This window comes from Molothrus ater, chromosome 5 (genome assembly GCF_012460135.2).
Source record: "Molothrus ater isolate BHLD 08-10-18 breed brown headed cowbird chromosome 5, BPBGC_Mater_1.1, whole genome shotgun sequence".
Taxonomy (NCBI): domain Eukaryota; kingdom Metazoa; phylum Chordata; class Aves; order Passeriformes; family Icteridae; genus Molothrus; species Molothrus ater.
The window spans coordinates 24,674,173-24,699,440 of record NC_050482.2 but is presented as its reverse complement, the minus strand read 5'-3'; the positions used below and the strand labels follow the sequence as shown (position 1 = coordinate 24,699,440).

At 39.1% G+C, this 25,268-nt stretch overlaps 1 protein-coding gene across 1 annotated transcript in view; it reads left to right on the top strand.

Moving 5' to 3' along the window:
* The window catches only part of MET (MET proto-oncogene, receptor tyrosine kinase), a 72,034-nt gene extending 53,390 nt beyond the window's left edge, over positions 1-18,644 (top strand). Inside the window, exons 12-21 of the mRNA XM_036401670.2 lie at positions 118-264; positions 2,259-2,415; positions 3,209-3,349; positions 5,720-5,950; positions 8,343-8,423; positions 9,044-9,225; positions 10,785-10,894; positions 13,220-13,385; positions 14,279-14,415; positions 14,549-18,644. Coding sequence (XP_036257563.2) covers positions 118-264; positions 2,259-2,415; positions 3,209-3,349; positions 5,720-5,950; positions 8,343-8,423; positions 9,044-9,225; positions 10,785-10,894; positions 13,220-13,385; positions 14,279-14,415; positions 14,549-14,759 — 1,563 coding nt within the window. The 3' untranslated portion in view covers positions 14,760-18,644. The remainder of the gene's footprint in view (positions 1-117; positions 265-2,258; positions 2,416-3,208; positions 3,350-5,719; positions 5,951-8,342; positions 8,424-9,043; positions 9,226-10,784; positions 10,895-13,219; positions 13,386-14,278; positions 14,416-14,548) is intronic.
* Positions 18,645-25,268: the final 6,624 nt, after the last annotated feature.

Below are 25,268 nucleotides of genomic sequence, written 5' to 3'. Positions count from 1 at the left end.
TCTCATTAGTCTTTTATTTCACAATTTATTCTTCATTAAAAATATCTTCCAAGCTTGTAACTACTTAACTTTTATGAGATGGTTATGTAATATGAAATTGATTTTTTTTTTCCTAAGGGAAATTATATTGATTCAGAAGCTGTTAAAGGTGAGGTGCTAAAAGTTGGAAACAAAAGCTGTGAAAACCTTCTCCTGCAGTCAGAATCAATTCTGTGTACGGTTCCCAGCGATCTCCTGAAATCCAACAGTGAGCTAAATATAGAGGTGAGGCAAGTGCACCACACATGAAATATTAATGCCATTTTTATTATTACTCACAGTGTCACTATTGAACCAATAAACTTTAAGCCTAAATAAAATTTAAGCCTAATCCTTTGCTTACAGAGATATCTCTATCCCTGTTTGTTTGGGATGGAAATTCAAATAATATCAGCTATTTTAAAATAAATATGATCGTCTGTTGTTATTACCTGTTTGTACAGAGACTTTATGGAGCCTTAGGCACAAAGTAGGACCTGAACTAAGCACAGAAATAAAATTATAGTTATCAATCCAAACACAAGAGGAAACATGTGGGGAAAAATGAGAAGCTATAGTGGAGCAGTTTTAGTTTGGAACTCACAAGCCCTTTTTTCAACAAAACATTCTGCTGCAGTCAAGAGGATCAAATCTTTCCTGAAATTTTTTTTTTCTGCATTTTATAATTTCATTTCAATTCTTTTTATAATAAGAAGACACTTAGGACAAATGATTGAGTCATTGCTTTAAAGGTGGTCTCATTAGAGTCATTCAGTGTGCTACTGCAAATTTGAATTGTAGACATACTGATTTATAGAATAAGACATAAATCTTTCAATGCATTTGTATTTTTTTAAAGATATAGAAAAATGAAATTGGAATGGGATTACCTTTAAACTATGAAACTGTACTCTGATTCACTGAGAACAGTGGAGACTTTGCTGGTCATGTAAGTGTGGTTAGGATCAAAGTCTAAGTAAGTTCTTTGAAGCAGGGACATCTGTTTTTTCGATGTCTTTATGACATTCATCTCACAGGATCCTGGGCTCTGAATGATATTCCAATGTGCTACTGCAATCTAAGTAAATAGTAATAACTAATTTGACTTATTAATATGGTAACTAGTAATTTATTTTAATATCAATTTCTTTTTAAAGTAAGTATTTATTTTCTTGGATGTATCAGGCAAACTATAAAATCAGATGCTGCTCTCTTTGGTGTAGGTCTCCCAGATTTCTAAGTGCCTAGTTTCACATAATAATACATATGCACAGGTTGCATTCAGTTAATATGTTGTATTTTTACATATCTGACTAGTACTAACATTGCATTCAATTAGTTCTACTCTGTGATATTTTCTTAACTTCTAAGAAACAGATATGTGTGACATGTTTCATGCACAGAAAAGAACAAAACATAAAGGGGTTAAACAAGGTTTCTACTTGTTTACTGGCAAGGAGACTCAGAAATTGTAGTCTGCCCAGCAAAGAAGAAAATTTGCTCTTTTGACGGGCAAATCCATCATTACAGTACCCAGAGGGATGAATTCCACAGGAGGAAGAGAAAAGATGGCCAAATGCATTCCAACTGACTGAGCTAGTGCTCTGTGACCTAAAACAGTTTTTCCCTGTTAGCTGCTTGGTGCTTGTTTGGTTGATGGTTTTTGGGGTTGGTTTTTTGTTTAGTTTTGTTTCTTTAAACTGTCAGCAAGCTAGAAGCTGGCAAGGGACAGACTCACGTGACCTTGGGAACTAAAATGCAAGCATGCTGTCAACAAGAGAGTGAGTTTGATGTTACAGCATATTTGTGCCAGAAGGACACACATTAAAGACAGTTGGGCTGTTTTTTTTAATGTACATGTCAGCCCATATAGCCATAGGCCCATTCTGTGCAGCATATGAGTAAAAGTAGGAATTTAACATTTTGAATTAGCATCTGGTAACAGTGGAACCTTGTTATCCAGAGTGCATGTGAGTGCATGCTGTGTGTGTGGTGTATCAAATACAGAGCTGTGTCACTACCAGAGCTCTTGAAGGTGAGAAATGAGTCATAAACATGTAGCTCTGTTTTCATGTACACCAATATAACAATTTCTCCACTCACAGTGTCTTATCACAGTACAGCATCACAAAATCAAGATTTAATACATATGAGACATATCAGCTCATACTTTAGTACTAATAATCTAGTTCTTACTTGTCTTTGGAAATCATTACACTATTTTTTCTTTGTTATTTCAGTGGAAGCAAGAAGTTTTGTCAACAGTTATTGGAAAAGTGCTGATCCGGCAAGATCAGAATTTCACGGGATTAATTGCTGGAATTCTTTCAACATCAATCTTAATTTTTATCTTTTTGGTGGCTTTCTTCTGGAGAAGGAAGAAGAAACAAATTAAAGGTCTATAATAGTCAATCCCATCAAATAATTCCATTATTATCTTAGATTTTAAAAACTGACATAATTTTGTGCTTTGTTTAACTGCCGTGCATTGCCCTGTTGTAACCTGTCAGCAGAGGTTTCACAATCAAGTCCCAATGTTTAGTTGCATTTCAGTGCTTGGCAAGAGCCTGAGCTGGGTGAAGGGCCACATTATGCCTTAAGCAGAAGGATTTCTGAGGAACTCTGAGCTATTAGGAAAACTTAGTAACTTCTTTTCCCTAATCAGCTTTGGAAGAGGGGATCAGTAAATGTGATGCATGGAATCACAAGTACTTCAGCTTCATCCAGGCTGTGCATGAGTTGTGCAAGACACAGAGTGCTGCAGTCTCCTGGTCTTTTTTTACCCCAAATCAGGAACTTGGTCAGACTTCTGTTCTTCTCTGGCCCCTATGTCTGGGTTTCCTTCCAGTGGGAGCAGCCACACTATGTAAGGTGGGAGGAGGAGGGGAGCTAGTGCATAACCAATTCTTGTCCTGATGCACTATCACAGTCAGACCATGAAGCTGGCCCTCGAGTCTTCAAAGCAGTCTTTGATCTTCCAGTATAGCTAAGAGTGGATCTTCAACGCAAGATTTTTTTCCAGAAAATCTTGCACTGTAAAAATAGATCAAGTCCTGCACATCTGCCACAGCAAGAACCTAACCCTCTTCCCAGCAGAGCAGAAAATCTAAATTTAAATAAGTAGATAAATCAATATTGGCATACTGAAAACATGAGGGTTTTCTAATATTGCTTTCTTCTCCCCCTCTAGATCTGGGAAGTGACCTAGTTCGTTATGATGGCAGAGTGCACACTCCTCACCTGGACAGGCTGGTGAGTGCAAGGAGTGTAAGCCCAACAACAGAAATGGTTTCAAGCGAATCTGTAGACTACAGATCAACTTTTCTAGAAGGTATGGCTCTAATTAGGAATCAGTATGGAGGATATTTTACACATCTTGATTTTCATATGTCTTCAGATGATAGCTATTTTGATCAGTATCCTAATTTCAGTTTCTCATCTGATTTGTCTGTGTCTGCATTTTTGGGACTCTCATGTATTCACAGGCTTGCTATTTTAACTGAGCTTCTCAGGTGCTTCCCAAGATCAAAGTGCATAGGATTTTTACTTTTACTCAGGTTGAAGGAATAAATAAAATACAATTAGTAAAAACTCTCTATAAGTATGCTCCACAAGTTATTAGGAGCTAGTGTAGATAGTGATTCTGTGTTGTCACAAGATCCATCACACCATGCACAAATCCCCTCAGAAAAGGCTGATTTTAATGATAACATCAAGTGGCTGTAGGTTAAGTGTGTCCCAGTGACTTCCTACAGTTATGATAAAGCAGTTCTGTTGGCCCAACATGGCACATGGAGTTTTGTACACTGATATTCTTTCATCTGTTAATGCCCCTCCTGTAAAATGGGACATCGTACAATGCAGAAATGTTAACTTCAAAAGTTAAGCTAAAAGGATATGAAGACTGTGACAAATTGAATGGAGGTCCATATGCCATCTGCCATTATGCCAGTCTCAGGGAAGAATAATCCTACACCAAATATGTTTTTGTGCTGTATAATGTGACCTTAAAGTGGGTATTTTTCAGAAGAGCATTCTACTACACTTATCACACCACGCTAAGCTCCTTTAACATGTGTGGAGACCATGTTCTGTGATTACCATTAAAGAGCCTTTATCTATTAGGAGTTACCACATTATGGTGTGTGAGATATCACAGATAATTGTTAGTCTTGGTATAGACATAGTCTTGTACTATTTCAGGTGCTGCTGTGTACAACCCAACAGAAATAACTCCAAATCTTTGTTCCACCTTTGCAAGCCCCAGTCACAGATCTGAGACACAGGCCTGCTCCCAGCTTCCCATATTATTCTTTAATTGCTGCCACAAGCTTGTACAGGAAGTTTCTTGATTGAAAAATTTCCAAAGGGAAAGAAAAGCCCATGCTACTGGTTAGAAGGGAAAGTAGTACATGAGGCAAAACTATGCAAAGATCCTTGGTGAAAGGCAAATCCACAGTGGTCATGCAGCCACTGTGTACTGGCAAAGCACAGTGGAGAGTGCATCCAAGAAAGGTGTGTGTTCATCTAGTGTTCCTGTAGCAATGTTGCTGTCACTATTATCAAAGAATGAAATAAAAGAAACATTAGAAAACATGCAGGTTTACATTTCGCAGCTGTAAATATTATTTTACGGCCATGGCTAGATTATTTTACTGTGTTTATTAAATAGATATTTGCCTTTAGTTACAAATAAACACATTTGTAAGTTGTAAGAGTGGTATTTTTGCTCCTAGATAAAATAACAGAGTATTTCTCAGCTCCAGAGTGATAAAAGCACTTTATAAAAATTCCACAAGTTTTATGCAGGAATAAATAAGGAAAATCTGTACAATATTTTTTTACTTTTTGTAATAAGATATCTGATAATTTCTGTTAGTAAATTTACTCTCCTTTTTTTGTTTTTGACCCTGAACTAAATTCAACTCATCAACTCCACTGAAATCATTCCAGACTCAAATTGATGAAAATTAAACATAGTTCTTTCATTCAGCCACACAAAATGCTAGGGAAAAGGTTTTAAACAAAACCAATTTGAAATACCTGAACAACATGCTGTTGATAAAATCTCAAAATAGATACTCCTGGATTTACTGAAATATTTTAGTTTCTGCTATATCAGATGGCTCATGTTATTTTCATGAGTAGCACCAACTGTAATATCTTCAGCAGTTACAGGAAATGAATCACCTCTAGGCATTTCCCTGGTTGAATATTTACCATTGGATAAATACAGCTACTCACCAGCACTTTGGAAACCTTCATGAAGTGTAAAGTTTCCTACCAAATTAGAGCATGACAATAATAAAAAGCTTCATGTTTTCAATTGTTCACTACCTCCTCCTCTCATATGGCTGTCATTTTTCTGTTTTAATCTTGTTACTCCCAATTGCTAGAAATGCTATAACCTCTCTTTGGCAAGTGACAAGGCTTCATTCTATCCCCTCAGAAAAGTGGAAGTTTTGCCATTTACTTTCTTAAAAGTAGAGCTGAGACAAGCATAAGTTTCTAGTGACATGGTTTTCCTGGAGGCTGGCAGATTACCAAGGCATATTTTCATTTTCCCTTTGTGACCAAAACTTCCGTAAAGCCAAGCCACTTCCAAACTGATAAAATCAAACCTTTCTTACCAATGCAATAAAACTCTTCATTTTCAAGGAGAAGTTTGAAAGGATTATAACAGTTTCTGTTCATTTTCCAGATCAGTTTCCAAGCATGTCTCAGAATGGATCGTGCAGACCTGCCCAGTATCCTCACTCTGACCTCTCCCCGATTCTGTCTAGTGGAGATTCAGATTTAGCCAGTCCACTTCTCCAGACCAATGTCCACATAGACATCAGTGCCTTAAATCCTGACCTGGTCAAAGAAGTGCAGCACGTGGTTATTGGTGCTGACAGTCTGATTGTGCACTTCAGTGAAGTCATAGGAAGAGGTGGGTACTGCAACTCTTACATTGCAAACTGCTCCTCTTTTTGCACACCCATTCTGAATAAGGGGTCCATACAGAGATTTTTTTCAAGCTTTTCAGCTCTTATAGCATTGTGTACCATATACTGAATCAAGGGGGGAATGAAGGGGCTCTCCTTTGAAGTCAGTGCATCTGATCAGTTGAGAAGAAACCATCAGGAGGAAGGAGTCTGCTTACTAATGAGGCTCTTTTAAACTCATGGACTTGCTGGTCCCCCTCCATCTGCCTCATTCTCACCCTTTTCCAGGCTACAGAAAGCTCAGCCAGGGCTTCTGAGCCATGAGGCTGTGGTATGGGAGTGAATCTGCCACAGGATATTATGTGAAACCTAAGGCACACACCTAAATGGCAGGGGATGCTGAGGAAGGAACACAAGTGACCTCAACCTTGGAGCCTATTGTCTGTCAGGATTTCTACACGACACAGGAGAACTCCTGCAGTCATTAGTGCACACAGTAAAAGACTCCATGGCCCAGGTGAAATGCCCACACCCCTTTTCCCTCCTCAAGTTTCCACCAGCTCTGAGGAATTTGCTGCTTGTTTCCTCCCAGCAAATGCTCTTCATATCACCTCATTCCTCTCATGCCAGCTGCAGAAATATGTAGCTCCTGATTCACTTCCCCTTAGTTTTGTCCCTGATTTAGCAAGTCTCCTATTTTTCTAAATTTCTCTCATCACTCCTATTCCTCTACATCTTCATAAGCAAGCTCCCTTTACCTTTCATAGCCGAGGCCAGTATTTCTGTTTGGGACACTTTTAAACTCTGTGTGACTGATTACCTATTAGTAACCAAAGTACAAACTGTATTTCAGTATTTCTACAGATCATGCATGAGAGGTCTCTTGTTGAGTATCAGAATACTGATAAAAAATTGGCTATAAATTATATTCTTAATGTCTCTTCTGCAGGACAAGAGCCACAAATCAAACAAACAGTCAGTGTGTTTCACTTCTATGTATTACACTTCATCATCCCCCTAAGCAAGGGTGGGCCTTTTTCTTTTCTTTTTTGTTTTGGAAAACTCCAAGTAATTTCCCATTTTTTAAATGTTGAAAAATATCTGGAATGACACTGAGATAATTAACTGTTTTAAATTTTCTCCCTTCTAACTAGAAATGGGCCAAACCCCAAAATATTTTAGACACACCCAATCCAAGCCTTAGGATTTGTGCCCAGGCTCCAAGCAATCTGTGGTCTGATGGGATTTTAGTTGCTTTTATAAAACAAACTTTGGATTAATTTTACTTCAAGCCAAAAGCAAAGCAAACTGAGCTCTGACCAGAGCTTATGACTGGAACATAGTAAAATTAATCAGATAGTCTTGTTCTCTGTAGAGCTCACACTTAAGAAAAAAAATTATGCTTTCTAACTGCAAATATTAGTATTTTAAAAGTTTCCAGTAAATAGTTCATCTGTGAAGGAAGCCACAACTGCACGTGCATAATTTGATTTGGGAAAATTAATGTGTGAACCTGGAGCTTAAATTTCACTGTTTCCCAAACTGGTAAACCTGACTTCTCATAGTAAGTTTTGGTAGACAACATCATTTGCTTGGCAGAAAATCACAGGATTTCTGTGTCCCTGGCTGTTCATTTCACTGCTCAGACCATGAGAAAGAAGGCAAATTTTGTTCATCATCTTTTAGTGATATTTTATACTTGGAACTAGGCCACAGAAAAAAACTGCCAAGTGGTGTCATCAGTCTGTGATCAGTAAAGCAACTCCCAAACCATCCACAGCCAGCACATCACTTTTAATATTCAACATTTTCCATGGAGTAGCAAGACCTGAGCCACTGTAATCCCAGAGTGGCTGTCCTTTCCATCAGATGCATCAAGTTTGTACAGTCCATTGGACCACTTAGCATGGGCTTGCAGATCACTGGGAACCACCTATCCAGTGGTCATGTCAGCTCCTAACTGCTCCCTGTGCCTTCCAGGTGTCCTCCTTTGACACCAATGTCAAAGAAGATGATGGGAATGGGCTGACGTGGGTTTCGTGTGCTTAGTCATTACAAGAACACAAAATATTTGTGGCGCCAGCCTTGTCATTAGTTATACTCTCCATTTAGGTCAAGAAATACCAATTATGCTGCAAGTAGAGTTTTCATTTTATGTAATGGTGGTTTTATGTAGTGGTGGTTTTACGTAATGGTAATTTTATGAATGGTGGTTTTATGTAATGGTCCGGTTCCATTTATTTTAATATGTTAGTAAGGAAGTGTATATTACAAGTGTTGGGAATTGGATAGAAATGGAGTGTGATCACTTTCTTACAGTATAATTGCTACCCAGTGGAAAATACCAGAAAGCTAATTTTACTTCTTAAAGCTAATATTGCTCATTTTTTTATACAGGACATTTTGGCTGTGTGTACCATGGGACATTGCTGGATAACGATAGCAGGAAAATTCATTGTGCTGTGAAGTCACTGAATAGTAAGTAACATGTTTAATAGTGAGATGTTACTATTAATTCCAAATATAACTGGGGTGAACCAATAAATTCCGGTGAAGTATACATTCACAAACAAAGATTCTTAGTTGCAGGTGAATCAGATTTATCTTTGAAGCAATTCCAATTACTCCAAATTACCACAACACATTGGCATATATTTTTACATCAAATGAAATGTCCCTATATTTCCTCTACAAAGAAAAAAACTCTGGAAAATAAGGGAAAGGTAGTGTAATTTTTTTTTTATTCTACTGAATACTGAAGATTTGGGTTTGGAAGTTAAACTGCTGAAGAGTAGGCAAAGCTGCTGGAAAAACAGGAAGATAGTATAACATTTATTAAGAACTTTACTCAAGCATTGTTATTCAATTTTAAATCATTCAAAATAAGAAATGGAGAAACAAAATTAAAATTACCAACAACCTGTATTTGGTCACTGTAGGAAAACCAATGCACATAACCTCATTGTAATGTGGGAGGTGGAGAGCATTTTTGTAGTCTCTCATTATCACTTTGCTGTGCAATGACATGCTGTAGAGAAATGAACGCTTTTTTTTTTCCGTTTCTTTTAATTAACTCATTTTATGACTGGATTTCTCAGGGATTACAGACCTGGAAGAAGTAGCTCAGTTTCTGAAAGAAGGAATAATCATGAAAGATTTCACTCATCCCAATGTTCTGTCACTCCTGGGAATCTGTTTGCCCAACGAAGGATCCCCATTAGTTGTTCTTCCATACATGAAACATGGAGATCTTCGAAACTTCATTAGGAATGAGACTCATGTAAGTACCTGGTGAGTTATGGAGGGTAATGCAAGTCTGGCCACACCCTGCTCCAACACTTACAGGCCCTCATAATTACATTACGTCTGCAACTTACTGCTGTTCCTACACCTTAACCTTTAGCACTTGCTTAGTCTGGCATCGAGCCCAGCCACAGCACTGCCACTCCTTCTCCTCCCCCTCAAATTCCTCTCTAGAATGTTTCCCAGAAATTATCAGCAATAAGTATTTCTCATTTCCCATCCATAAGCCTCTTTATAAACAAATGTGTTTATGAGATCTACGTCCAGAGACCCAATCATCTTCTGGTTAAACTGGCACATCTCTGTTAACTTTAGAACAGCAGTGCCAGTCATCAGCATCTGCTTTTCCAACTCCTAGGTAAGGGAACTCCATGTCCAGCTAGTGTCACAGTATATTTCTTATCAATATATTTTCTTCTTATCTTCAGAAAGAAAAACAGGAGCTGTTATACAAACTATGCATACTCTTTTATCAGCAGTCTTCCCCATTTCCATTGAAAGACTGTAGATTCCTCAAATGTGCCTCATTGCTTTCTCTCAAGTAGAAGACCACAGATATTACCTCAGGCAGTGTAAGCCCACTTTGCACTGTAGTATTTCACCTATTTCACAGTGTTAGAACAATATAAAGTGAGTTCTGAGCCAATAGGATTTTGTCCTTTCTTTTATGGCAATCAGCAATAGCCAGTACAATTTAAAAAAATTCATCTCGGCAAATTCTGGAGGAGTTAAGCTTTCTGAGGCTGGGACCTGCCTTGACTTGAGCTTCTTTCCTCTACAAGCACCAGGACCCTTGTCTCTAAATAGTGCTATGGTCCTTCCTGAAATAAATAGAATAGTGATCACAGTTGAATCAGATTGTTCCACAGAAGAAAATTATGAGGAGCAATGTCAAAACCACAAAAATCTGTAGGATCCTTAATATTACAAGTCATATGATTGCCATAAAAGATTTTCAGGTTTATGTCTGTACTTATTTTGATATTTAACATTTTGAGTATCATCTCACCATGTAGGCAAGAAGAAAGAGTTAACAATCATTGCCAAAAATCTTCCTCTGGTAACTGTTAAGGTCTCATCTGCCTTTTTCATGAAATCATACTGATGCACCTATTTTGTGCCAAATAGGACTTTCTCTTCTCTTGGTCATCTCCAGCAGATAAGCTCTGAGTTCACAGTTAGTGCCTTCTACTGTGTTACATGCTATCATCCTTAAGTCCACATATGTGAATTTTTTGTATCATCTGTGATGCTGCAGTTTCAGCATACTGTTCCACTTCTCAGGTCAGGTTATGCTGCTTATGCTGCAAACTCTACTCTTCTGGAGACTGTCAGCTCTTTTGTTTTCTTATAGTGTGTTTTCTCACTGGGGGTAAGAAGCTGAACTAAACTTAAACCAGTTTCACTACAAGCACCAACCTTTTTTGATCATTCTGGTGGCAGGAGAGCTGTATAAAACCTAAAGAGCCACAGCATAAAGCAGTCCAATCCTTAAGCTTCTGCATTCATTTTATCATAAATGTTTGTATTTTACAGAATCCAACAGTAAAAGATTTAATTGGATTTGGCCTTCAGGTTGCAAAAGGAATGAAATACCTTGCAAGTAAAAAGTTTGTCCATAGAGATTTGGCAGCAAGAAACTGTATGTAAGTACAAACATCTACTTTCGGCCACATTACCACACTCTTCTATGTTAAACAGTGAGATGAGATAAACTGAAGTTTCCAGGATTCTGCTATTTTTTAGTAAAAAGATGGTGGTTTTTTCATTGCTCTGCAATTATACTGATGTTTGTCTTGCATACTGATGAGCTACTCATCTTGCTAAGGGCTCATTTCTAACACATAAGCTTTTTTTGAGTGTGAGAAATAAGAAAGCTGAGGTGAAAGCATAGCCTCTCAAAATCATTGGTTAGAGTTTAAAAGGCATCTCCTAAGGGAAGTTAAACTGCTGTTGCCTCAACTTGCTGTGCTTCCACCCAGCCTCTTCAGAAGCAGCATGTCTCTGCTGCCACACCTAACCAGGAGGGAGAGGAACACAGGGGAACTTGGTGAGAAAAACAGGAACACAAAGGAACACCAGTGAGACCTCTTGACAATAGTCTTTCATTACATGAGTATGAGCTTACTTTGGCTCAAACAGGCACACAAATTATTATTCAAAGAATCTTAGTAGTGTCTGGGAAGCCAGACAGTTCTGTTCCCACAAAGAAAAACTGATACAGGATTTGCCAATATGATTATGCTGATTTATCACTGATGTTGTGAATTAATGAGGCACAGCCTTAAAGTTTATTTTTAGCACATCATAAACTGGAACTCTGGCTGCAAAAAGGTCATTAACCTGTGACATCAGATGTTTTACTCTTTTTTCAAGGGTGCACACCTGTGCAGCTGAACAGTCTCTGAAAAAGAACATTTTGTTACAGGTATTGGTCTTTTTAAGGGATGAAAAAAGCCACAAGCAGATTTTCATATTTCCTAAGAAATGCATTGGGTTACTGAACAAAAGACCTAGTTCATCTAATCAAAGTCCAAATGGTGGCAACAGGACATTCCCTTTGGCCTACTGTCTCTTCCTTGGGTGAGGAAGGAACAGCTCTCAGGGTGTCTCACATGACCACTGAACGTACTTCTATAGGGACCAGCACTTCAGAGCCTGGAGAGCTGCAGCCACAAGACTCACTTTCCCCAGTGGCCATGTGCAATCCAACACTCAGTACAGGCCCTGCTGCAATGGGCCTTCATCAGATTAAGTTACAGCATCAATAAATACAGCAGATAGTCCCATGCACTGACTTCAACAGACCAGAGTTGTCCAGACAGAAACCTCATAAATTCAAGACAGGGAAATGTCATGTGCAGACACTGAGAGAGACAGGATCATTTAGCCTAGAGAAGGTTCAAGAGGATCTTATCCATATGTATAACTGATATGGTGGATTAAAGAAGAGGAAACCAGGTTCTTCTAAGTGGTGCACAAGGACAGGCCAAGAGGCAGTGGGCACAAAGTGAAATAGAGAAAATTGCATTTAAACATAATAGCGCTTTTATTGTACGGATGACCGAACACTGGCCCAGGTTGCCAGAGAGGTAGTGGAGTCCTTATCCTTGTAAATATTAAAAACTCACCTGGTCATGGTTCTGAGCAACCTGTAGAAGCAGACCCTGCTTTGAGCAGGGGAGATAGTGGTGAACTAAATGATCCTCAGGGGCCCTTCCAACCACACCCATATTGTGACTGTGTGATGCTGTAAAGAAACCCAAAAGGAAGTGCTTGCTGTGACTAGGTCGGCACATGTAAAGAAGGATAGGCCTGAAAATGCCCAGACCCACACTCTGTTTGTAGCAATGATACCATTTACCAGGACAAATACCAGGCTTAGGAGAAGCCAAGCTAAGGAGGCCCTCTGGTATGGCAGAGCCGTAACCCCAACAGAACTTTTGTTACACCATAATTTTCCCCCAGAATACACACCAAACTCATCCTTAGTTACAGGACTACGTTATTACATAAATAATATATACCAGTCACTGAGATAATGATGGACCCCTCCTTAACAAAATTGAAAGTAGAAAAGGTGATGCATTAACTTGGAAGTAAAAATGAGCAGGTTTTAGGGATACAGAAGAAAAAACAGCTGTGGAAGAAATGATGTAGAACTCAATCAGGATGTATAGGCTATTAGCAAAAATCTTTTTATACATAGCAATTGTTTTAAAATAGCTGTAATTCAAATTGTATTATCAAAACAATATCAGTAATTTCCTGAGTTCATTCACTGTGTTAAATGGGTGTCAAATATACTTTGCTGCACTTTTGTTTCAGTGTTACATTAGTTCATAGACGCCAAATAAAGTACTGCCATCCAAAGTCACAGTCTCAGAAATGCAAGTCAGTCATTATAATCCACCAACAAGGTTAAGTCTTGCCCACTCAGTTGCAAATAATATCTCTTGTCATTTCTCTAGGTTGGATGAAAAATTCACTGTCAAGGTTGCTGATTTTGGTCTTGCTAGAGATGTCTATGATAAAGAATACTACAGTGTGCACAATAAAACAGGAGCTAAACTGCCAGTGAAATGGATGGCTTTAGAAAGTTTACAAACTCAGAAGTTCACAACAAAGTCAGATGTGGTAATGTAGAAACATATTTGTATCACCTATTTATTTCTTGTATATTGCCTGAGGCATCTTTCTAGTATTTAATTAATGGAACAGCTCCAAATGAAAACTGATATTTGAATCTAGCTTTTGTTCACATAAGAACAAAAGAGTCTTTCTACATCCAGAAAGTGTATATGTCCCAATCACTAAGCAAGAAGTTGTTGACCTGATTATATGTTACTGCTCAGGAAAGAATTAGGAGTTAAACCCTGTTCCAAGGGAAACTAAGAACATTCCAAGAAGCCAAGAACTCTGCTATAGGAGGGGCTCTGGAAAGCTTGACAGAACAGGTTAACTTGGAGACTCGTAAAAGTTAATAGTTCTCCAAAATACTTCATTTGCTTTATAAATATTTACTGGCTGCCTACAGCAATCTCTAGTATTACCTGGCCATGTACAAAGAAAAAATTGTTACAATGAAGTCATTGGCTGGATTGCTTTGTGGTTTAGCTCTCTGTTCAATCCAGATTCAGATTGACCTGTGATGCGTAGAATTTTCACCATGTATATTGTCTTCAGAACGTATTTACACGAAGTTCGTCAGATCATCAGTTCATGTAAACTGGCAGAGCTCCATTAACCTCAAAAGAAGTCTGCCAATTTATACCAGCAAAGTAGCAGGCCTATAGGCTTTTATTTTCTTTCATTTACTTAGTTGAGGTTCTCTGGCTCTTATTTATGTGGCTCCTCAAGTCCCTACAGCATTTATTAGCCCACTTAAAAGAAAGCTGAGTGCAGTAAAACAACTTTTCAAAGGGAAAATCCATGCAGTTGAACGCTTAAATCTGTCAAACCATCTTCTAAAACAGGAATGCAAAGCCCTCCAACCCTTTAACTTTTTATTTATTTCTTTGTTTTCTTAGTGGTCCTTTGGTGTATTGTTATGGGAACTTATGACACGAGGGGCACCACCTTATCCTGATGTAAATTCTTTTGATATAACTGTTTACTTACTACAAGGAAGAAGGCTGCTGCAACCTGAATACTGCCCTGATCCACTGTAAGTAAACAGTTTGCAATGGCTTCTGCAAATGCTGCTGATTCTTCTGCTATAGTAATTGAGGAAAGAGAGAGTTGGTTTTTTTCTTTTTATGTGATTTCATAATTGAACACTTCTTCTATTTGAATGGCAGGTATGAAGTCATGCTGAAGTGCTGGCATCCGAAACCTGAGATGCGTCCAGCATTTTCTGAACTTGTTTCAAAAATATCAACAATCTTCTCCACTTTTATTGGGGAACACTATGTTCATGTCAATGCTACTTATGTCAATGTCAAGTCCATTGCTCCCTATCCTTCTCTTCTATCATCACAAGACAACACAGACGTGGACGTTGACACATGACGGGTATGTCTGAAATTAAGGAAAATCCATTCTTCGTTGTATGAACAAAAAGCAAAACATTTTGTCCACTAGTTTTTACTGCCCAGTCTTTGTGAGAACACTGTTGCACATGTTTATGTTGTTGCCCAAGTTGCACTAGTACAAGGACACAATATCATACCATTTAAGGATACAGGATTCCATAAACCATCACAGTAATTTCCAAGTATTTGGAGAATGCCATGAAAAGAAATGTGGTGTGCTACCCTCCAGAGTTAGTTCCCACAAACTGTCATTAATGTGTGCTCAGACCCAAGAACAAATGCCATGGAAGTAGAATATCAATCAGTATGGCTGGAAGGACTGTTTCTGTGCATGTACTTTAGGATAACGAACAGTGCTGAAATGGTTTTCACACAAAAGGCCAAGAAATGCATTGAGAATTACAGGAGTTTAAAATGTATTTTCATCCCACATGGGGAAAACTTTGGATTTTTGAACTACATCAACAAGGTTTCTAAGAACCTAGGAAGCCAAGATAGCCAGCCTCATGGTGTCTTAACAGAAATCAAAATCAAGAAATGGCATGCAGTAAAATAAGTATAGAAAAGTATGACTGAGTAAGAACTGGGTGAGGAAGACCAAGACAAAACTGGAACTGAACCTGGCAAGGGATGCAAAGAATAACAGAAAGGGCTTCTACAGGTATGTTAATCAGAAAAGTAAGGCCAAAGGTTTTCCCTCTCTGTTAAACAGTGCTGGTGGATGAGGAGAAGCCTGAGTCCTCAGACTTCCCTCAGTCCTCAGACTTTCCTCAGTCTTCAATGGCAACATTTCTTCCCACACCTCTTGAAAGGATGGACAACAGGATGAGGACTGGGAGAACAAAGCCCCTCCCACTGTAAGTGAAGACCTGGTTCATGACTACCCAGGGAACCTGGATGTGCACAAGTCTATGGGACCTGATGAAATGTATCCCAGAGTTCCGAAGGAATTGGCCCTCACCAAGCTGCTCTCCATGATATTCAAAGAGTCTTGGCAGTCAGGGAAAGTCCCCGGTGACTGGAAAAGGGGACCAGTGTACCTATCTTTTAGAAGAGAACAAAGAACAACCCTGGGAACTACCAACCTGTCAGCCTCACCTCTGTGCTTGGGAAGGTCATGGAACAGATCCTCCTAGAAGGCACACGATGGACAGAGCAGTCCTTCACCAGGATTCAAGACACCAGCACAGCTTCGCCAAGGGCAGGTCCTCCCCGACCAGCCTAGTGGCCTTCTATGATGGAGTGACTACACCAGTGGAAAAGGGGAGGTGTACAGATGTCATCTACCTGCGCTTCTCTAAGGTTTTTGTCACAGCCCCCTACAACCTCCTCTCTGAACTGGATAGAGATGGATTTGATGGGTGGACTGTTGGATGGTTAAGAAGTTGTTTGGACAGCACATCCAGAGGATAGAAGTCAATGGCTCAGAGTCCCAATGGCCATCAGTGACAGGTGGTGTCCCTCAGGGGTCAGCACTGGGACCAGTGTTATTTAATCTCTTCTTAATGACACAGACAAAGGGCACGAATGCACACTTGGCACATTTTCAGATGACACCAAGCTGAGAGGTGCAGTTGACACACCTGAAGGATGGGATGCCATCCAGAGGGACCTGGACAAGCTCAAGAAGAGAGCTGGTGAGAATGCCATGAGTTTTAACAGGACCAAGGGCAAGGTGCTGCAGCTGGGTCAGGGCAACCCCTGTATCATCACAGGTTTGGGGATGAACAGATCCAGAGCAGCCTTGCCAGGAAGGACTTGGGGTGCATGAGAGGCTGCACTGAGCAGGCAAAGTGCCCTCCCAGCCCAGAAAGCCAATTGCATCCTGGGCTGCATCAAGAGCACGCGTGGCCAGCTGGTCAAGGGAGGGGATTCTGCCCCTTCTCCACTCTGGTGAGACCCACCTGGAGTGCTGCATCCAGCTCTGGGGCCCATCCCAGGAAGGATATCAATCATCAACCATGATGACTAGGGAGTTGGAGCACCTCTCCAGTGGGGAAAGGCTGGGAGAACTGGAATTGTTCAGCCTGGAAGAGAGAAGGCTTTGGCATGACCTAATTGCAGCCTTCCAGTACCTGAAGGGAGCCTGCAGGAAAGATGGAACAAAGACTATTTACAAAGGCATGTAGTGACAGAAAAAAGGGGAATGAGTTTAAACTGAAAGACAGTAGGTTTAAATTAGATATTGGGAAAAAATTCTTTACTGTGAAGGTGGTGACACACTGGAACAGGTTGTCCAGGGAAGTTGTGGATGCCCCATCCCTGGAATTTTCAACATTAATCAATATACTCACAGCAGAGGGGCTGGAACTATATATATAATCTTCAAGGTCCCTTCCAACTTGGGCCATTCTATGATTCTCTGATTCTATGTCTTACCAGTTCTCTGGTATAGTCAGACGGTACAAAAAACAAAGGGAAAATCATCTAGCTTAAAGCATTCCTAGTGTCAACATTATTCCAACATTCAATCATTTATTTGAGTCAAACAGTCTACAGCAACAGATCTCTTGCTGAAAAATGAAAAGCCTCCATTTCTTTCAATAAACAGTGAATCACTCTGGGAACTAAAACTTGAAGGCTGCTGTCTGGTGAGTCACTTGCTGAGCAGCTGAAGCTCTGCCACCTACCCTTGGGTAGTGCTACTAACAAAGGTGAGCAATGAGCAGAGGTGTTGCAGTCTGCCCTGACCTAAAAAGACCCCACCATTGCAGGCATATCAGTAACTTCTTCATACCAACCCTGAAGAGCAGAGAAGACTGATCAAAAGAAGAAATGGCTTCAGGCCCTCTTTACTCTCTTCTTGGATCACACAACCCAGTGAATTATCTACTTTTGATGCTAAGTTATGACCAGAGAAACAATTTTGAAAAGAGATAGTAAATAAAACTTCTATTCATTAGGGAAGAGTACTATAACTTTAGGGCAAACATCACATGTCATTTCTGTTCCTGTGGAATTCTGTGCATACTACTGTATAGTTTGTTTAGAATAGAATAGAACTGGGTTTGCTGGTGTAAACACATAAAGTATTCTATTTTTATATTAAAAAAAAAAGTTTATTTTTAATGACATTTACAAAGTTTGGTTAGGCCACAAAATACTGCACTGTGAACATTTCAGAAAACGTATGTCAATGTGTCAATGTACATGATTCATAAACTGTAGCAACCTTAAGAAATACTGTGTAAATATTAAAAAGGAAAATAACTGACTGTAAACACACTCCACCCTAAGTATAATATCTGCATTGCTGCAGGCCAACCATTTTAAGATCTTCAAAGAGAGGTAATGCAGATAAAGAACTGATATTAGGGAGATATATTGTTCTTAGGAGACTGTGTAATAACTGAAAGATTTATAATGAGGGCAGAGTGTGTAGGCAAGCTATGAGCAGATAATATTGTATTGTGTTTCATCACCACTATCATTTCAGAAATGAACTTTCATGTCTGCTGAGAGTGATACTAATTGTAGATTGCTCAAGGACAAAAGGCTTTGCTGCAGGCAAAAAGAAATCATCTCTATGGTTGTTAAAACAGCTAAGGAAGTTTATGACACAAAGATTTGGAGAAGTTACTCCAAACTTGTACGTACATGCTTAAGGAACGCTGCAATGTGAAACAGAGGACATTTTTACTATTTATGAACTTTTGCTTAATAAAGTTAATGTTGTGTCTGGGACACTTGTAAGAATATGTGATTCTGGTAAGATTTGATGTTAGTAAGTTCATATATCAGCAAAGAGCTGAATGGTACTTATGTTTAAAGTTGTTGTCATGACCGAATAAACATGTTATTAAAATGAATTATTGTAATAATTGTAATATTGTAATAAAAACTGTTAAACTGACAAGTTTAACTGACAAGTCCATATGCTTCTTCTGATTACCATGGGAAGAGAGGGGAAAAAACTCTGAAATCTAAAAATAGAGAGTGCGGCAATAAATCAAACACAGAGTTAATCAGCCTCCTAGTCATACCTGCGTCAGAGAAAGATACCAAATATTTGTTGTCAACAACTATAGCATAGTTTGTTTGAATAGGAAGCCTCTTGCCTAAGCACAGGCTCCACCCATGCAGAGCCTTACAATTCTTGAGTTGAGGTGGCATTTGAAGCCTGAATTTTGCTATCACAAGGAGTACCTGCATGACCCAACAAGGATGCCAGCACTTGCGTTTGGTATCCAAGTCCCTGATCAGTCAGAATCCACAAGAAATTTCAATTACCTGAATCTGTGTCCCTCAGGGTCATCCATCCCATGTTTCATGTCTGTGAGGTGTTTTGTATCTGTGAGAAAAATCCATGGGGCTCTTGGTTCTTCTGGAGCAAGAGGAGCCTGCCCCACACATTTCCTCCCAGTGTCTCCCACTGAATTCACAAGTTCTCTTTCATGAAGTGTATTTTAAGTGGGTATCCCACAAACACTGCAATACACACCGTCCTGTGCCTCTCTAAGTCAGATCCTTCACACTTATTTCTCCAGTATTTTATCTCAGGGGAACATTTTGTACTTAACTCACTCAAGAATATTTCAATGCACATCATCTCATGGACAGCAGGCTGAACATGAGCCAGTGTGTGCCCAGGTGGCCAAGAAGGCCAATGGCATCCTGGCCTGGATCAGCAATAGTGTGGCCAGCAGGACCAGGGTAGTGATTCCTTTCCTGCACTCAGCACTGGTGAGGCCACACCTCGAGTGCTGTGTCCTGCTCTGGAGGTTTAGGAAGGATGCTGAGATGTTGAAATGTGTCCAGAGAAAGGCAACAAGGCTGGTAAAGGGTCTGGAACACAAGTCCTGTGAGGGGCAGCTGAGGGAGCTGGGGTTGTTTAGCCTGGAGAAGAGGAAGCTCAGGGGAGACCTTATCACTCTACAACCACCTGAAAGCAGGCTGAGCCAGGTGGGGGTTGGCCTCTTCTCCCAGAGAACCAGAGACAGGACAAGAGGACACAGTCTTAAGCTGGGCCAGGGGAGGTTTAGGTTGGAAGAAGGTCTTCACAGAGAGTGATTGGGCATTGGAGTGGGCTGCCCAGGGAGGTGTTGGAGTCACTGTCCCTGGAGGTGTTTTAGAAAAGACTGCATGAGGCACTCAGTGCCATGGCCTAGTTGACAAAGTGGCTTTAGGTCATAGGTTAGACTTGATGATCTCAAAGATCTCCAACCTAGTTAATTCTGTGATTTCAACTGATTAAAAACAGTATTTGTATGCCCTTGTCAATTCAAAATATCAGAAAAACCCAACATCAAAACACATTTTTTCCAGACACATTTACTTCTTAACAAAAAATATATATACACAGTTTTACCTCCAAGTATATTTCAGGGAAAAGTTCAGACTTGATGATCTCAAGAGGTCTCTTCTAACCCTAAATATTCTTTTATTCTGTGAAAAATGCATTGAAAATAGTAGCTAAGAATGAAAACATTCTGCTATATCACAAGACTGAACCATTTTTATTCTAATTATTTACATTTAATTTACTTTCCAATAAATGTTCAGGATTTCCCTGGTTTAAAACCTCAGAATCTCTGAGGTTTTAAAACAGTCTGCTGTTAATACCAGGGTCTTCAATCTAAACCAGCATAACACACAGTCAAATGATGGTCTGAACTTAAATACCAGATTTGTAACACATTCCTCTGATTACTTCTCATGATTTCTCAGGGATGCTATATATTGCATTTATGAAAGGGTCAACAGAATCACAAGCTTCCCATGCTCAGTTTTTCATCCTAGTAATTTTGATTATACCAGGTACACAGTGCAGCAGATCTGCAGCTGACTTAACACTGGCAGGCTTCCCACCACAGGAATATCAACAGTGGATGAGGCCCATGGCCAAAACATTGCATAACAGATACCCTACACAAAAGCCAAGAGACTGAAAAATAGGCAGGGATATCCTCACCCCACAGAAATTTTCCTGTTGATTTTACACCAACTTTTTGAGTGCACTATTAATTTAACCATTGAGAATCATTTGCCTCTATTTAGGAAGACTTTTATTCCATTGAGAGTAACTTGCCTCTATTAAGGAAGATTTTTAATACATCCACCAATATGAAAGGTTTCCAAAACAAAGGAAAATGGTACACAGTACCACTGGGTTGCTAAGGCTTAGCATATTGCTAATTTTCTGTCTCTGGTGTTAAAATCACTCATGAAGAAGAGACCTACATGCCTTATGTAAATAAATTATGAGGTTGCAGTGGCATAAACAGTACATGTGAGAAACTGTAAAGGGGCCTCAAAATAATTTTATACCTAAAGATGAAACTCCCCCTTCAGAAATTTGATTTCTGGAATTCAGCCATAATATTATATCAGAAGAAAAGGTCATAGTAGATAAATGAAATAGAAATCATAATAGGTTTTTTACTCACTAAGCAAAACATCTATTCCTGAAAATTCCAATTTCCATTCTTTTTAACAAGCAGGTCATGAACTGAGTATTCCGAGCATGAAAGAAAGACACAGGAAATCTTAGGATTGTGCCAAACTGATTAGTAAAAACATTTACAAGAAATTGTGATCTCACAGACAGCAGGGAGAACTCAGAACAACTTTATTGACTTAACAGACACCAGCCCAGTGGAAATCAGTCTCTCACTCCAGAACTGTTCTCTGACACTAAACCTGAATTTTCCTTTTGCAATCCCCATCCATCTGCTAACACTACAGGAGCATTTTTCCAGTGAGGATACCAAAAGAGTCTTTCTGATTAAGGCTAAGCACTTGTAGCCACTCCATGACCTCTTGGGGGACAGAAGAGAAAAGATTTCTGTTTTGTAAGAGAATCTGCTTCTCTGGGTGCTGTTACTATTAATTTTGGTGCTTTTTTTTCAAGAGCCAGCAGCCTCCTCACTACACCCAATGTCTGGGAGAGACCCTCAGCAGAAGGTAAATCCTTGCCATATTCAGCCCAGGAGGACCCTCTGGTTTGCATGTGCTTTTCTGTTTCAGCAGGAAGTACTTTGGTGCAGCCTGGTGCCGTTTGGAGGTTCATCCCTTTCTTACATGCACTACAATTTAACAGGGAATTCATCCTTGCTCGGGCCTCTGAGGCTCCAGGCATTCCTACAAACACCATGCATTAACACTTGCCAGGTTCTAATTATCAAGCACACAGTGAGACCCTCTCTGGCACAAATGACAGTTGAATATCCTCCTTTAGGATGTGAAAAATGTTATTGCCAAAAACTTAAGGGTGCATGACCAAACATGGATACCTCAGCTGCCAGGAGGCTGCAGCTCACTGGGGCAGTTGGCATGCTTTGCAAGTGTGACAAAACTGAATGCAAATGCTAAAAATAGAGCTTGAAATTTAATTAGGAAGGGAAAAAAAAGCCCTCCAGACAACAGTGGTATATTCTCTATCTTGTGTGGCTCAATATAAAATAAAGGGAGTTTAAGAAAGACAGTGGGGCTGCAGCCTGTTGGAGTTCATGGTGGGGAATTGATGGCAAACATGTGGGAAGATGTGACAATACATACACCCTCGTCAGCAAGTGCAACATAACAAGGAGTCAGTCACATCCAAGTCCAATTGCATGTTATCAGTTTCTTTAAGCAAACCTTAGAAGAGGAGACTGCTACAGGAATGACAACCACCATCAGAAGTTAAAAACACTTTGACCATGTGATTTTTGCATTTTGTAGAGAAATGTAATTAAATTAATAGCTTCTTCACTCATTGTCAGTTACTGGAAATGTACCTATTGAAATTACCTGGTCTATTAAATCACTAGCCATGCCTATGTGATATATCTGCCACCTGTTTACAAGAACTGCAACAGCATTGAAACATTTCCCTCAAAGGTCAACAGCTCAATAACTGTAAAAATGCTCCAGCACTGCCGTGTCCTCCATATGGCTTTGAGCACCAATATTGTCAGAATTGTCAGCTATTGTCAGAATTTTCAAACAGTAGCTCTGAATCAGATGGGAAGAGGGTAAAGAATTGTCAGGCCCATGCAATTCCCATGAATTATATCACTGAAGTGATGAAAACAAACTCACCTTATGGAAGGTGAGTTTGTTTCATACAAACACTTCATACACCTGACCTGTTGTATGAAATGCAGGTAAACAAAAGGCAGACAACAAAAGGTAAGCAAATGTCAGAACTATTTCTACTTCTTTTTATGAATATTGTTTACTCAAAAATATCCTGAAAAAATACCTGTACATCTGTAATAACAGTGATAAAATACATTTGCTAGGAATCTTATTATTAATTTGCATCAGCTGGATTTTCTTAAGGCCATCACAAAAAAACAAAGTAAATTATTTTAAAGTATGTTTAAATCTATATCATATATCTAGGAGCTTCAAAATGTATCTGCCAATTCATTTGGATAAATGAAGGGAATTCTTTTCTATTGGCCATTCTGGGCACTTTGAAATAAGTTTTGTGTCTTTGCCTCTAGTATCTTCACACTACTGGAGGTTCTGTGCACAAATACCTACCTGATATTATTCTCTGTAGATAATTTTAAATAGGAAGATAAGTCTGGATGGTGATGAACAATATGTTTCTATTATTACTACTGTGATGAACAAATCACTATTGACACAGCACTTCTCTCAAGATTCCCTTCCAAAGTCCTTATAGTACTTACCATAAAATTTATGTAGTTGTATCTTTTACTGCATAAAATAGTGAATGGTGTTAAAATAGTAACTTCATTGCATGGAAAGTCGTGTCCATGAAGGTTAATGGTCCATACTGAAAAGCCAATAACAAATGTCTTTGCTTAATGAAATGCTTGGTTTAGATCCTATTTTTCATATTGTACTTCTGCACTAGTCTGCCAAGCAGATAGTATAAAACAGACTCATGACTCATTCATAAAGTACAACATACAGGATCAACACTCTGGTATTTTCAACCTGAATTCAAATCAACAAGGTCTCATTTCAGTAAAAAAAAAGCCAACAAAAACCAACTCACCAAACTTCCTTTATCACTTGAATGAGAATATAGAAACTTTGTCCATCATTTCTACATTCAGCCACAATCAGGAAATTAGAGACTGCAAGAAAATTAAAGGATTTTACTGCTCAAGGTATCCAACACCATTTTCTACAAGTTTAATGCCACTCCTCCCCACCACTCTTACTAATACCCCTAAATAGCTAGGTCAAATTTTATGAGGAGTAATTTTAAAAGCTGGAAGAGCTAAAATAATAAGATCTCTCTGGAAAAAAGCCATCTGTTTGAAGTGCTCAACTGCAAGATCTGAAACACTTCCCAGCATTTTTTCACTTCCCAGATGTACTTGCTGCAAGTTCCAAATATCTGAGCATGAAGTGACAGATTTGCACAGTTGCAAGGGAACTTCTGTTCAGTCGTAAAGCACAACTGAGCAGTAAGCTGTCAGATACAGGGGATCTGAACAAGGAGGGCTGCTGCTTTGACTTATCTATGTTTTGCCATGCCAGTGCTGTGTTCTTCATGTATGTGAAAGGTATCCACAAATGCAGACACTTATGTTGTGGAGTGGGTTTTCCTCAGGTACAGATTGCATATATATTACATCTTCCCACAGAGCCAAGCTACACTTAGAGAACATGAGAGATATTCCTCCACCTACAATCATTTTTAACTAAAGACAAGGGAAAAACTGATAAAAAGCTGTTGAAAAAGCATCAAATCCATCCTACCTCTGTGATCAGCTAACATCAGTACACTGTTCAACATGCAGGAACTAACTAGTAATGCAGATCACAGCATACAGCTCAAAAATCAATCACTCTTAGGAAGACTTGTTAAGGAAGTTATTAGCAAAATTATTTGTGTTTAGGAAATACTGAAAATTGTATAAGTGTCTTCATAAAAGCCTCCTTGTTTCCATTGATGATGCTTCTAATCAAACACTCCTCTGATTAAACAGCTAATGACAATTTCAGCCTGCTATGATAATGCATAGTGCCAAGGCCTGAGGAGGAAAGCTGACCAGAGACTTCACAGAAAGAACCAATTTTATCTCCCTTTTTGGTGATACAAGTTTTCATTTATTATAATGAATACTAATACCTAGCTTGGAGAGAGTGCTTTTCATAAATACATTTCAAAGCACCTGCACAGAAATACAGGGCTGGAAGATGTGTCAGATTATTTGGTCCAACCCATGTCACTAAGGGTAGACACACTTAATGTTTGCTTTGGCAAACATTTGTCTAATATTTTCTTTTAAAAATCACTTGTACAAGCTACAAGGATTTCAAGGTTTCATTATTTTTATAGTGAAAGAAGTTCTCCTTTATTTCTTTTCTAAACCTTTCTCACTTGGTATGAGACCCATATCCTTCTTTTTGCCCCAACACTGGCTACATAGTCAACAAACAACTGTCAGGTTATCTACAGAAAAAAAATTAAGCAAAGATGCCCCATCCTAATCTCTGTTTTTCTCAGATTAAAAAGCTCTTTTCATCCCTTAGTCATAGCCTTTATTTTCTTAACATATTAAGTTTCTTCTTG